This window comes from Hermetia illucens, chromosome 2 (assembly GCF_905115235.1).
Source record: "Hermetia illucens chromosome 2, iHerIll2.2.curated.20191125, whole genome shotgun sequence".
Lineage (NCBI taxonomy): Eukaryota > Metazoa > Arthropoda > Insecta > Diptera > Stratiomyidae > Hermetia > Hermetia illucens.
Genome location: NC_051850.1, coordinates 72,475,001 through 72,489,660, shown reverse-complemented (window position 1 = coordinate 72,489,660; position 14,660 = coordinate 72,475,001). Strand labels below are relative to the sequence as shown.

The following is a 14,660-nucleotide window of genomic DNA, read 5'->3' as shown; positions in this document are numbered from 1 at the left end:
ATTTCACAATTATAAATGTACTTACATGGTTATTTCCGTGTTCGTCTGCAATCAACATCAACAAAAACAATGGTCTCAAGGTGACGAGTTGCACAAAGTTGAAACTAAGTACGTAACGATAATTTTGCCATGTTAAATTAAATAAACCCATATGGTTTTGCTGTGTAAAAGCATATGTTTACGTGTTTTACTGGAAATAGTTTAAGCACATTATCTCAAGAATGTTGCCATCAACTATGTTTGTTTTGAGAATTGCGGGGTCCTAAGTCCGGATCAACTTGATGCCGGACCGGACTAAATGGGGAGCAACTTACTCACTCTTTTTTTGGTCCACGGACCTCCGTTTAGGACTTAGAACCCACACTTTAAAAATATTAGGCGATGACTGCTTTACGGTTTCTTACCAGGGCAAAGGCAAATCGTCAGACGCTGCCTCACCTCTGCTCTGGGAGCAGCGTGACCGAAGCAGCTCGCAGGCGTTAAGCGCTCCTTTATATAACTCGCAGAAGACAACATGACTACGAATTATATTGAGCGCAAATCCGCCCATGCTAGTGACCAAAGCTTGCCCAGAGCTGAAAATATTTTTAGTAGTTTAAATGGGGGTTCCCCATACATGCGAATTCCCCCTTCGCATGTAAAATTTTTTTTCATCAGATATAATCATGCAGTACTTTCCAAATCTGATATTAGTTTTGACCTGAATTGTAAAGTACGTGAGCAAGGGGTCAAAATATACATACTTAAAGTGAGAAAGGACTCATTTTCGGAAACTACCCAACCAGAAAATGTAAAAAAATCAGGAAGATACGCTTATATGTAATCTAGACTTAAATAAACTTCCTAATAGTATATTACCAACTTTTAGAAATTGACTGAAAACCCCCCTTGAATTCATCCTAGGAATACCAGCGTAGAGGACATTGTCTCGAATTTGCATGGGAAGAAATCCGCCAAAGTTATACCAGTTTAAATTTATCAATTTCAGGCAAATTTACTGCATCTAAAGTCATGCAAATGAGTTGCTGAAATCATAATTAACGGGAATAATTGATATTCGAGTAAAATATTAAAATTCCGTTCATAAAGAATCCACTTCTCCCCAGTCCTTTTTGAGGTTTTGTGTAAAACAAAACCTTATTAAAATCGGTTTACTGTCTGTCTATGTATTCATCTATGTCTGTCTGTCTGCTGCACATATTTTTCTCGGAGACGGTTATAACGAACTCACGCAATGAGTTACATCCTTTTAGGTCGAATTTAAAAGGGGGTCCCCATACATGCAAGAGGAGGGTGTAAATTTTTTTTCACCAAATATAGTCATGTGGGGTATCAGAGGAAAGGTCTCGATTAGTACTTTCCGAAGCCGGTCTTAATTTTGACATTGTTAGAAAAGGTGGGGAGTACAGGGGAGTGGAAAATGATAATTTCTTTAGTGGACCCATTCTGAGAAACTACTCAATCGAAAGTCAAGAGGCTGCCACTATATGGATCCTACGCTCTGAAATACACTCCATATCGATACCTTGTCAAATAAAGTTAATAATAGTATATTACTAAAATTTTCAATAATTGGCTGCAGAACCCTCTTTAAGTTCATTTTAGCACCGCGAAATTTTGCAGCAATGTAAGCTATGACATAGAGCATGATGATATCAAGTTTGGTGAAAACCGCACTGTTACTAACAAAGTTATAATAAGCCAAAATGTTCACTTCTTTGGAAATTCAAGATTATAAATGTCAATAACACCCGAAAGTGGATATTCTCACATAGTATATGCGTATACCAGGTTGTTCAATAAGTTTCGCGGTTCGAAGAAGAAGGTTCAGAAAAACCTAATTTTATCGTTTGAAATACACTTTATTGTTCAGTGTAGTCGTCGTGGACACCTGTTCCAACGAAATTCCAATTTATGAATTCCATCCCTGAGCTGAAAAATACGCTTTCACTGCTGTGATGACCTCATCATTTGATGAAAAACACCTTCCACGCGAGAGTTTTTGGGACTGGGAACAAATAAGAGTCGCTAAGGGGGAATACGCTGGATCTTTTAACAATTCGAATTTGATTTCATGGATTTTAACCATTGTCAAAATGCTCTTTTGACACGGTGCATTGTTCTGATGAAGAATAATTTTTTTCTTCTGCAAACTTGTTTTTTTTCACGAATTTTTTCCTTTAGCTGGTCTAAAAGGTTACATTAATATTTGGAATTTGCTATTTTACCAGTTTGCAAAAAAATTCCTTTCTCATCCCCCCGGCCTTCTTGGGCGATTTTTGGACACGAACTCGTTTCGAAGCCGAAGATCCGGGTTCACTCCGCTCTTTGCCTTTTCTTTTGATTCAGGATAATTGTGATAGACCCAAATCTCATCCATGATGATGAATCGATCCACAAAATCCACTTTATCCCTTTGAAAACGCTTTTAATGTTGCGAGAGATTGTTGAGAATGTCGCATTCGAATGTGTTTTTGTTTCATTGTTAGCGAATGAGACAATGCGACAAATCCTTCGTTCAGCAACTAGATAATATGATATACTAACAAATGGTTTTTAAAATTTTGATTTCGGCTGAACCGTTATCGAGTTATCGTGTCCATCGCAAACTATTTCCCAATAAGTCGGAAAGCCAGAAGCCGGCGCTTCGGGTGTAAAGGTTTTGTGTTCACCTTATGTAAGAAACTTTCTAGGTACATTTTTGTATCCAAAATGTTCTTTCATACTTTTTTCAAACGTATATGCTACGTACATAATACAGACATAGATATTATACTCATTAATGTATTCTATATGCATATATATATAATTGGTCGTACACATATTTCCGATTTACTTCGTGCACAAAAGAATACATATGTACATACATGTACGTATATTGAATACCGCTTGTTCAATGTACAAATATATCCATTTGAATTAGGCACTACCCCAAAGCTTCATTAACATACACACTAAATACATACATATGTCGGTCTAGAGTAATTGATTTTGAAATAAGAATGATTAAACAATTAAAGGAAATTCACAAATTTTCACATTGTAAACTTTGTTAATAATAACTGTATTGCGTTCAAAGTGTTATCCCTTATGCAAGTGCCAAATTTTGTAGTTCTAGCATGAACTTATGGGGAGTTTCTAAAATATGCTCATATACTACTATTAACTTCATTTGTACATTTATAGGAACGGCATGTATTTTAAGTCTTGATATCGTTTAGGTACACTACTGTGATTTATTGAAAATTTTTCGGCTGGATAGGTTCTTAGAACGAGACCTGTTACACTTTTTGAGGGTCATAGTTTGAGTCCGCACTGACCTACGTTGATATAAAATATGTATGGGGAGCCCCCTAAACTTAATACAAAATGGCGCTACTTCCTGTATGTAAAGGGAACAATAACGCTCCCAACAATTTGCGGGACAATCGGTCTAGCCGTTTCCGAGTAAATCGGTTGTGACAAACAGCCAAACACACAAAACCTTAAAAAACATTTTTCAAAATAACTGTAGATAGGTAAGTTTCAATTTTTTTTTTTTTCTTAAAAAAATTTTACAAATGCCTGATAATAGGTATTAATTGATGCTGCTAACGACTTTTTAATAAACGTTTAATATTTTCTGGAAAAAAGCAGTTGTATATAATCCTGTAACAAAGCCCTTAATGCTGAAATAAAAACAAATGGGATCTAAGAGTTGGAATTAGTCTTTGGTACACTTTTGAACGGCGTGAGTCGAAATTGTATTAGGGAAGTATAAGAACTAGCGATAATAAATTTGTACTTTCCAAAAAGTATTATATATGTATGTTTTATTTAATAGTTGATTGGCCAGCACAAAGGGCGGAGCAAGTACTAGACCAGTAGGAGCCATGAAAATCCGCACCAGGAATCGAGAAATCAGGTAATAAGACCTGAACTGGTAGGTGTTGATGTGCTTCCCTCAAACGCTACCCCAAAGAGAAGTAAATGTTTATTAGAATTTATGTTTTCATTGTACTTTTATGTTATTATATTTGGCACACAAAAGTATTGACTTGAACGGACTTAAATCACAATCAATCGCGTCTGAATGTATAATAGTTACTGTGTACGACTATGATTTAGTTTCATTTAATACTCCTTTGAATACGTAAACACTGTTAAAAATTCCTTATTAGCAACGAATGTCGGTTGGCAAACGGTTCGTAATTAGAGGCTCCGTCTAAGATATCAATGTGAGCCACAGTACATCTAATAAGTAGTATCCACACTAAATGGTCCGAATTTGCGCTGATGTCTACGCACAAGCCTTCCCAATACATTCGCAATTCCGGACCTTTTAGTTTGGATACTGACTATTAAATATGCTGTGGCTGCGACCAGCAATTTGGTTACTCGATGGTGCTTTGTTTGGAAGATTAGAGTCTTTGCTAATACGGTTCTTTATTTTGAATTAAATCACAACTGCCGCATTTCAGTAGGACCATTTTTTCTCAAAATATAGATTTCTAAGGTTTTCGGTCATTTTGTCTCACTGTGCATTGTACAATAAATAAACAAAAACAAAACGGAATTTAAATAATTTTTAAGCTGTATAATATAATGTTTAAAAGAAATGAGAAATTATTAGAAAAAATTTATAATATAAGGAACGATTGCAATGAAAATCGCTTACCGTTGTCGTTTCAGTTTGTGAGTCTTCTACCTGCGTATCAGATCTTCTCGAACATCCAAGTAGTTCAACTCTAATCGAAATACCGCCATGCCATTTAATTGGGCATATACGGACAATTTTCGCTTCTATCGGAACCTTGAATATGGATTGTATTGGCGTTCTTGGATCTATTGGTCCATTGAAAAGTTGTGGCGCACTACTTTCATCGGTGACGTAATGAAAAGCATCTCCATCGAAGCTGTATAATATCTGTTAAGACGTAATTATCACTTGTTACAAAGTCCAACTTTGGGGAAATTGAAATAAGGGTAAAGTGCTAAACAACGGAATTAGTTTTAACATCACTATCCTAGATATCATTCAAGATCAGTGTTATAAATGCTTAATATATAGAATGTAATGATTTTTCCATGTCTACTCAACTGTTTTTCATAAAATTAAGATAAATATTGCCGTTTCGGAATTAAGTTTGGGGACCATGTGAAGTCGCGAAGATCAAACACCTCTTCAAATACCCTAATTAAAGAGTTCTTCGAACTCTTTCCCTGCTAATGAGAGTTTCTGAGGTGATAATAGACGCACCTTAGAAACAAGTCGGAATACCGGAAGCTCGCGCTTCGGGTATGAAGGTTTTGTGTTCATCTTATGTAAGAGCCGCACATTTTTCTGTCCGTATATAGCTACAAATCCAACATAATCCTTCATATTTTTCCAAACTACCAGACATACGTACATATTAGAGCCATAGATATCACGCTCACCCTAAACAAACAAACTGCCTATTACCTACTGTACACATATATGCACGTATCTAAATTTATCGTACCCATATTTCCGATTTACGTCTTATATCTATCTGAATTAGGCACTACCCGCAAAGTTCATTAGCACGCATATATTATATACCTACATACACACATGTCTGGTTGACAAATAACTAAAAAACTAAAACAAAATAATTGTCTGCGACCCAATTCATAAGAATTCATTTCGTTGTGGTATTGACGAATTGATATGTGATGATGACGTCATGCGGGTTGTAGAGTGCACGAAATTCACAAAAAATTGTAAAGTTTCACCCCCTATAACTTGACCAAACTGTGCATTATAGTCTTCGTTATACGCATGCCAAATTTTGTACTTCTGGGATGAACATAAGGGGGGTCCCGAGTAAATTTCTAAAATGTGGAAATATAGTATTATTAACTTTATTTGCGCAGATATCGGAGCCGGATATATTTTGAGGCCTAGATTTCGTAGAGATGCACCACTGTGATTTTTTTCAGATTTTTCGGTTGGATAGGTTCTGAGAACGAGACCTGTTACACTTTTTCTGGGTCATATTTTCAACCCTCGCTCCCCTATGTTTCATCAGATATCAAATATTGAACCAGATTCGAAAAGTACTAATTGAGACCTTTCATTTGATACCCCACATGGCTACATTCTGAGAAAAAAAAATTTGCACCCTCCATTCACATGTACGGGGAGCCCCTCCTTAAACTTAACACAAGATGGCGCCACTTACTGCATGTAAAGGGATCACCAGATTACATACTCTCACCAATTTTCGTGACAATCGGTTCAGCCGTTTCCGAATAAATCGGGTGTGACAGACAGACAGACAGACAGACAGACAGACAGACGGACAGACGGACAGACAGACACCGTCTCGATTCTAATAAGGTTTTGTTTCACACAAAACCTTAAAAAACAAGGGAGCTAGTAATATTGATGTGATTGTGACCTTTTCCGCAAAATTTCGATGATACTAAATGCCAAAGCGTTTATCGAAGGTCCGGATAACCTACTGCCCGATCGCACTTTTTCGGAAGCGGATCTAGATGGTGATCTTATCTTACTTCTTGAAAGCGCTGCCACCGTCTGCTGCAGCTGAATAACCTGGTTTGATGAAACATTCGACACCTCGCTAACACGGGCCGCACGTGAACCTTAATTTCGAGTAGAAGTTGGTTTGGCGCACGGTCACCAAGCGTTAGCTCTGACAGTAAGTGAATTAGCTTAGCCGTTTATTAAAATTTTCCTTCAGCCTTTTGTAGGAGCAGTCGTTGAGCATGTCGGAGAGAAGTTTGTCCCCTCATCCAGCCCGATGATCTGGCGATTAAACCGCCACCCATCGTGACGTTGGCTAAAGCAAATTGAACCTACAGTTGACCGAACCATGTTGCCGGATTTTCTCTTCAAGATGGTAGCACCCGTACTTCCCCGCCATTATTGAAGGCTCCACCTCGGTTTTCCCGGCCTTACCTTTGTGGGCCCAACCTCGGTTTTGTCGTCTTCGTTTTTACTGTCATTTAATAATAAATAATTTGTTCCAAAACCAACGTTCTACTTGCAAACATATCTGTTTAGATTATAAAAGTCCAATAAGATTTACAATAGTATTATATAAGATATATAAAACACATTGAAATCTACTTCAATAACAACATGCAGCAATTTTCATGCAAAAGCATTAGCCCATAGTATAATATTTTACACATTTAAAATTTGAGACAAAATGAGCATAATCAGCTCTAATTCACAAATAGTACATTGCGTGGCAAATTATTCCTGAACGGTTCTTTCTATACTAAGAATTTAGCACAAATTTGTGTATATAAGGAGTGCTCGATACGATAAAATGTTGTTCTAGCACCACAAGTTTCGCTTAAAGCTTAGGTGAGACTGCCAAAAGAATTGGACACTTTCTTCGGACAGCCTATTTCCAATTTAAAAGCCTCAAATTTGATATTATGATACATGAATTGATGAGCGCCTTGAAATGGTGCATATCACTGAGAAATACTTAGAAGACTTTCACCATTCAGCATTTGATGCTCGTTCCAGATCTAGACTTCCGACGGGGCAGACGTTGTGGGGGTTCCAAGATTATTGCCGCTGCTGCTTATGTTTACGCTACGGCATGCAGCTGCCTACACATTAACGCGAATAGCATGACCTTATCATGGAAAATGTCACAATTTCTTTAAGATCGGTGCAACCCATATCGATCGCGGATATGGTCATTTTGGATGCGATCAAGACGTATTACGCCACTAGTCGAACGTAACAGCTTTGTCTGATGGCAACACGGCAAACGACGTTGGATTTGAGACGTTTCCTGATAAGTCGTCTGAAAAGGACACCAGTTATGAAACGCTAGTTTATCAAGGTTGCGCTAATGCGTGAAGTAGTTTCATAACGCAGTTTTCCATTGGCTGATGACATTGACCCGAGAAATTTAAATCGGTCAGTTCTGGACAGGTCAATGTCATTGACAGTGCTAGTGCCTGTTTCATGGGGATCGGTCATAAAAAATTCAGTTTTATTCGGATTCAATCTGAGACCGTGATACATGAGGCGATCATTCCATTTTTTGACAAGTTGCTCGAGATCATTTTTGCTATGAGACGCTAGCAAAACATTATATAAAGCAGTGTATAGAGCGCTGGGCGTTGGATCTCCCGTGTGACAGTGTCCGTAACCAGAACACCCGCCACACTTCGAACTTGACTTTTCGGATTGTGATAAAGCAATTTAACCCAACTCACGGCTTGATTCACGCGTTCAAAAATTTGCATGGTATGTGACAGTAATTGGATCGGACAGTAATTTAAACATTCTGTTGGACTATACTTTTTTTCCGTATTGTAACTGTGGTACTTTCTTGCCAGTCAGATGGTGTGCTACCTTCCTCAATAACTGGATTAAAGAGAGATTAAAGAAGTTGGGTCCCAGCTCTTCGCTTCCCAGAGCTCAGATGCGATGTCGTCAGGTCCTGTGGCTTTCCCAAATTTCATTCGTTTTATTGCTTCCTCGATTTCAGTTGCGCAGGTGGAACGATTCCAAATGTTGGCAATGCTTGGAGAAGTGGAAGATGAACAAATTCATCAGTTGAAATCTGCTCGAAATGTTCTCGCCATACATTTTATTTATCTGAGTTATTTGCAAACTACCCTTGCACTAAAAGCGTCAGCGTGAAGAACCATTGGGGCCAGACATTTGTCTGAAACAGGCATGATGTTTGATACGCACACAGACATTTGCTCAATACAAGCGCAGAAGAAGAAAAATGTGTCCTTGCTTTCAAGTGCGTTCTCTTCGCAAAACAATTCTTCAGACTTGGAAGTATCTTTATAAAGTCGATAATTTTTTTTATTGGATATTAACTCTGACTCCTTCATACATAGGTACAACATAATCAGGTCATTAAGGCGCTAAAATTCTCTATCCAAAAGAATTCTCATTTCAGTACAAACGAATTCTTATTCGCACTTACAAATGTGAATCTAACAGAATTCGTATTCAAATTCGTAAATACGAACACGTTTGCATTCTCTCTCGCAAGAAAGAATACAGCCTGATTGGTGTTCATTTGTGCGAATACGAATATATTGTACAATATTTACTTATATGAATACAATTTTGTTTTAGTTTTTCAATCAGTTGTATATGAATATCAATTGCTCCAAATAAATATGTGTGTATGTAGGTACGTATATAATGTAGGCATGCTAATGAAGCTTGCGGGTAGTGTCTAATTCAGATAGATATATTTGTACATTAAACCAGCCGTACGTGCTATATATGTACATACTTATGCTATTGTGCATGAAGTAAATCGGAAATATGGGCACGATCAATTTATATACGTGCATGTTTATGTACAGTATTCGGAAATAGGTAGTTTGTTTGTTTAGGGTGAGGATAATATCTATATGGCGGTCAAAGGGTAGTATAGGTCCCGGGGCGAAACGTGGATTGGTACCCACGATGGAGCATAAAACCTGGGAAACGCCTGCCGAGCCAACACCAACAGCTCTACTACGAAACCCTATCTCCACCTCCACGTGGTGATTGCTTTGGGTTCTTCCTGCATGAAAAACTCCAGACGGAGAAGGATGAAGGCGAGTCTCCCGCGCCCAAAAACGGGACAAAATGTACCAATTGGTCCACCAGGTTGGGGGTTGGGTAGGACTGACAATTCTACACGGAAAACCGATGTAACGACGTCACGAAAGGAGCCTTGGACAGGATGGATTTTACAACGACGAAATCGGCAACGACAACGGATTAACGATTTGCGTATTTTCTCATGGAACGTGCACTCCCTGTACAGAGATGAAGCTGCTGAGTAGCTAGCCGATAGCCTGCTCTAATATAAGGCTGATGTAACAGCGTTGCAAGAGATGCGAGGGACCGGTTTTTTGGAGAAGACCCACTACACCATATATTATAGCGGCCATCCAGTAAACCATGTGCTCGGAGTAGCTTTCTTAGACAGCCAAAAAATGAAACCTGCTGTTATCGGCTTTGAAAATAAAAGCGAAAGGCTATGCACTCTGCGTTTCTGTGGCAAATTTAGAAATATAAGTCTCATAAACGTTGACGCTCCTACAGAGGAGACTGCAGAGTCAGAGAAGGATACCTTCTACGAGGCAGTTGGATCATACTTGGAGATTTCAACAGTCAAGTAGGGGCGAAGGCCGTATTCAGGCGATACCGCGGCTCCCATAGCTTACATAGGGATACCAATGATAACGGACTGCGGACTATGTAGTTAGCAGTAACGCACGAAATGGTTGTTGAAAGTACCGGGTTTGCGCGGAAAGCGGTCCACAAACATACATGGGCCTCTCCAGATGGGACCACTTTCAACCAAATTGACCACGTACTGATTAAACGTCGCCACCTCTCAGCTTTGATGTCAGAAAATATAGGGGGCCAATATAGACTCGGATCACTTCATTGTTGGCATAGTGCTCCGAGCTGGAATTACGACAACACCTACAATCCCCTCTGACAAACAGGTGAGCATGAATACCGAACCCATTCACAACATAGCCCTCCGCAACACTTATAATGGCGAAATGGATGCCCCAATAACCGCAGTGAACAGAGATCCTGGAGATGAAGCATCAACAAATCATCGTCACAATCACCTGAAGAACGTTATCATTGATACGGCCAAAAAGATACTTGGCCTCAGCCGCAAGAAAAGTCGAAACGGCTGATTTGACGACGAATGTAAGTTGGCAACGGAACGGAAGAATGCTATACTCGAGTAATGATGTATTCACAAAGAATGCGGGCACTCGCAGAGACTCACGAACTTCGTCGAGCGGAGAAGCGACTTCTCAGACGGAAAAAGGAAACCCGGAAGAACCAACAAGTCTGTGAACTAGAAAAGTACAGGGAGCAACCGCACCAGGCGCACACGTTTTACTAACAAGTTAGCAGGATGAAACCTTGTACACCTCGATGCTCATTCTACCGAGACAAAGAGGGAAATCTGATTTCCAACAGAATGGGCATATTGGAGCGATGGGTTGAATATTTTGATAAACTGCTCAACGATGAAAATATTTGCGAGTTGGAGGTCCCGCCAACTGAAGACGACGGACAAATACTGTCATCACCAAGTATAAGAGGGACAGTCCGTTCAATTCATCGGCTTAAAAATCATAAGTCGCCAGGAGCCGATGGAATTACAGCCTAATTAGTTAAATATGGAGGCGACCAGTTACACCAAGTGGTTCATCAACTTGTGCTCAAGGTATGGGATAGCGTATCAATGCATGATGATTGGCAACGAGGCATTATCTGTCTCATATATAAAAAGGGAGATATCACACAGTGCAGCAATTATAGAGGTATCACGTTGCTGAAAACCATCTACAAGAAACTCTCCTTTATCTTGCTAGGCCGGATAGCGCCATATGCCCAGAACATCATTGGTCCGAACCAAAGAGGCTTCACTCCACTGACTGATGAGAGCGTTGCGCACACTGCGGGATCGGGGCGGTGTCCAGTTTTCAGAGCGGAATTGGAAAGAGCTAGGACACGGTCAACATGATTCGGATCCTACAAATCAATATGCACCGGAGTGCAACCGCTCATGAGTTGCTGGGGCAGTTCGCTGCGGAGACCCAAGCTGACTTAGTACTTATCAGTGACCAGTACCGAAATAAGGGCCCAGTTTCATGGTACCCAGACATATCAGGTACCGCTGCCATCTGGGTTCGGGACGGCACCCTCCTTAGGGTTCTTGCCCAAGGCGGAAGGGACGACTTTGTCTGGATTCGGTGTTCAGGGATAACGTTTTTTAGTGTCTATCTTACGCCGAATGAGACGATGCCGGATTTTCGTCGGAGGCTTGATGCTTTGGAGGACGCTATCTTAAGCACGGATGGGTGGATCTTGGTCGGGGGTGACTTCAATGCTAGGGCACTTGAATGGGGCATGTCTCACACAGATTCCAGAGGGAAACGAATTCTGGAAATGGCGGCGAGAACAGGACTGGTAGTTCTAAGCACCGGATCCACCACGTAACCTTCGCGTCGGAATCACTGGTGCCGCTGGTGGACGGGTGGCGAGTTCTGGAAGACTTCTCGGCAAGTGACCACCAATACATTGCTTTCGAAGTGGTGGACATAAACTCTCCGTGTGCGCCACCTCAGCGATCTTTCTGTGCATGGAACGTCGCGAAAGTGAACACCGGGAAGTTTGTCGAAACTCTGGGAACAGGTGGGGTAACGCTGGAGGGTACTCCTGGGGTCGGTGGCGCCGCAGCTAACACTGTCGTAAATTCAGTTATGAACCTTATAACGACGGTCTGCGGAGCCTCCATGCCCAGGAAGAAATCGAGGCGCGTCAAACCTTCCATGTATTGGTGGACAGTGGAAATCGCAGAGCTCCGGAAGGAGTGTCACAGGCTCCGCCGCTTAACACAACGTCTAGGCGACCGGGAGGAGGCATGTACCATAATGATGGAGTACAAATCAGCCGAAAGGAGACTCCGAAGCGCAATAAATAAGAGTAAAGCTCGCTGCTGGAAGATCTGGTCGACGAGGTGAATGGGGATTCGTGGGGACTCGGTTATAAACTTGTAACCCGAAAAATCGGGGCTCTGCGGAAACCCTGTTCATTTAAGGCCGAGCAGATGGACCGCATTGTTAGGGCACTCTTCCCTGCGCACCCCGTATGGGATGGGGACGTCGGCGCGGAGAGCGCAGAGGATTGTCCACTTTTCTCTATAAAAGAGTTGGAACAGGCAGTCCTCTCTATGAAAAACAAGAAGGCGCCAGGACCCGATGGTATTCCAGCAGAGTTATACAAACTGGTATTCCAACACCGGCCAGACCTACTGCTCGGTGCATTCAACGCTTGCCTGAAAGAGGGCACTTTCCCTGCTCGTTGGAAAGTTGCGAGGCTTGCGCTGATCCCTAAAGGGAAAGGCGACCCCGAATTGCCGTCTTCATACCGTCCACTATGTATGCTTGACACTGCTGGGAAAGTGCGCGAAAAGCTTATCAGAAGTAGACTCGCTGAAGCGATACGCGCTGCCGGAGATTTATCTCCCTGGCAGTTTGGTTTTCGGCAGGGAGATCGACAATTGATGCTGTCCTGCAAGTCGTGGACGCCGTTCGACGAGCAGAGGCATATAGCCGCCGAACTCGACGGGTGATGCCCCTCGTAACACTTGACGTCAGAAACGCCTTTAATTCCGTAAGATGGAAAGACATTCTGGGTACCCTAGACAATACTTTCAACGTGCCGAATTATCTCTTACGGATTTTGAGGGACTATCTGAGGAATCGGTCCCTGCTCTATGAAACACTAGAGGGTCAAAGGTGGACGGAGGTCACGTCAGGGTAGCACAGGGATCCATCCTAGGGTCGGACCTCTGGAACGCTACCTATGACAGTCTACTTAAACTCGACATGCCAGAAGAGTCGCGCCTGGTCGGCTATGCAGATGATGTCGCGGCGCTTGTTGCTGGGCGCACTGTCGAACAGGCGCAAAGCAGACTCGGCATATTGATGCGACGGTAAGCGGATGGATGACTACTCAACCTTGCACTCGAAAAAATCGAAGTAGTCATCCTGACTAAAAAGAGAATTCCGACCCTGCGTCCCATATCGTTCGGCGAGTCGATAATCGAGTCAAAATCAGCGGTAAAGTACCTCGGGTTGGCTCTTGACTCAAAGATGAGTTTTTCTGAGCAAATCAAAGCAGCAGCGAACAAGGCTGCAGCTGGAGTTTCGGCGTTAAGTAGGCTAATGGCAAACATTAGAGGTCCTACGTCCTACGAGATATGGGCTGCCGCTCTTAACAAGGAGGTATATCGTAAACGCCTCGCGCAAGTACAGAGACGGGGAGCTTTACGGGTGGCGTCTGCTTACCGCACTGTCTCTGAACTGGCCGTGATGTTGATCGCGGGAGAAATCCCCGTTGCCCTTCTTGCTAGGGAGCGTCAGGCCATATACAAGCGCAAGTCAGATGGGCCAAGGATGGTGTTTGCTCGCGAAGAACGGCAACACACTGTAGATGAGTGGCAGCTCTCTTGCCAAAATGAAACTACAGGCAGATGGACTGCGCGACTCATCGGCAATTTAGGTGCGTGGCTGAATTGGAAGCACGGTGAGACTGACTATTTCCTTACCCAATTTTTAAATGGGCATGGAGGTTTTCAGTTTTACCTGCACAAGATTGGAAAGGCGCCATCTCCGGATTGTGTGTTTTGCAATGGAGTTGTGGACGACGCCCACCACACTTTTTTTCTTGTGGAAGGTGGGATGGGGTTCGTCAGCAGCTCTATTTGAGCACACGGGATCTTTCTTCAGACAACATTGTCGAAGAGATGCTGAGGACTGCTGACAGGTGGAACCGTGTTGACCATTACGTTCGGACCCTTCTCGTTGCTAAGAAAATAGAACTCGACCGGTGGAGGAGCCGGATTGCAGGGGGTTCCTTGAACTGGCAGTTCCCTTCCTCCTCTCACCCTCCCGTTGGTGAAAGCAATTCCCTGATTTGAAGGCTACGCAAGGCGGGAGAATTTGGGGACTAGCCCGAAGTAATGTGACAAACGGTTCCAGGCTAGCTCTCTGACGATGGGGAGGTGTTTAGTTGGTAGTCCGACAACGTACCGAATCGGGAGTCAAACACTGCGTAAATGCATTCACCTACCCTGCAAAAAAAAAATCAAGTTGCTGAGTAC

The 14,660-nt window shown here is 42.0% G+C and overlaps 1 protein-coding gene across 1 annotated transcript in view; it reads right to left on the bottom strand.

The window, feature by feature from the left end:
• LOC119650231 (hemocytin) overlaps window positions 1–14,660 on the bottom strand; it is a 456,315-nt gene that overhangs the window by 63,408 nt on the left and 378,247 nt on the right. Inside the window, exon 27 of the mRNA XM_038052810.1 lies at window positions 4,658–4,906. Coding sequence (XP_037908738.1) covers window positions 4,658–4,906 — 249 coding nt within the window. The remainder of the gene's footprint in view (window positions 1–4,657; window positions 4,907–14,660) is intronic.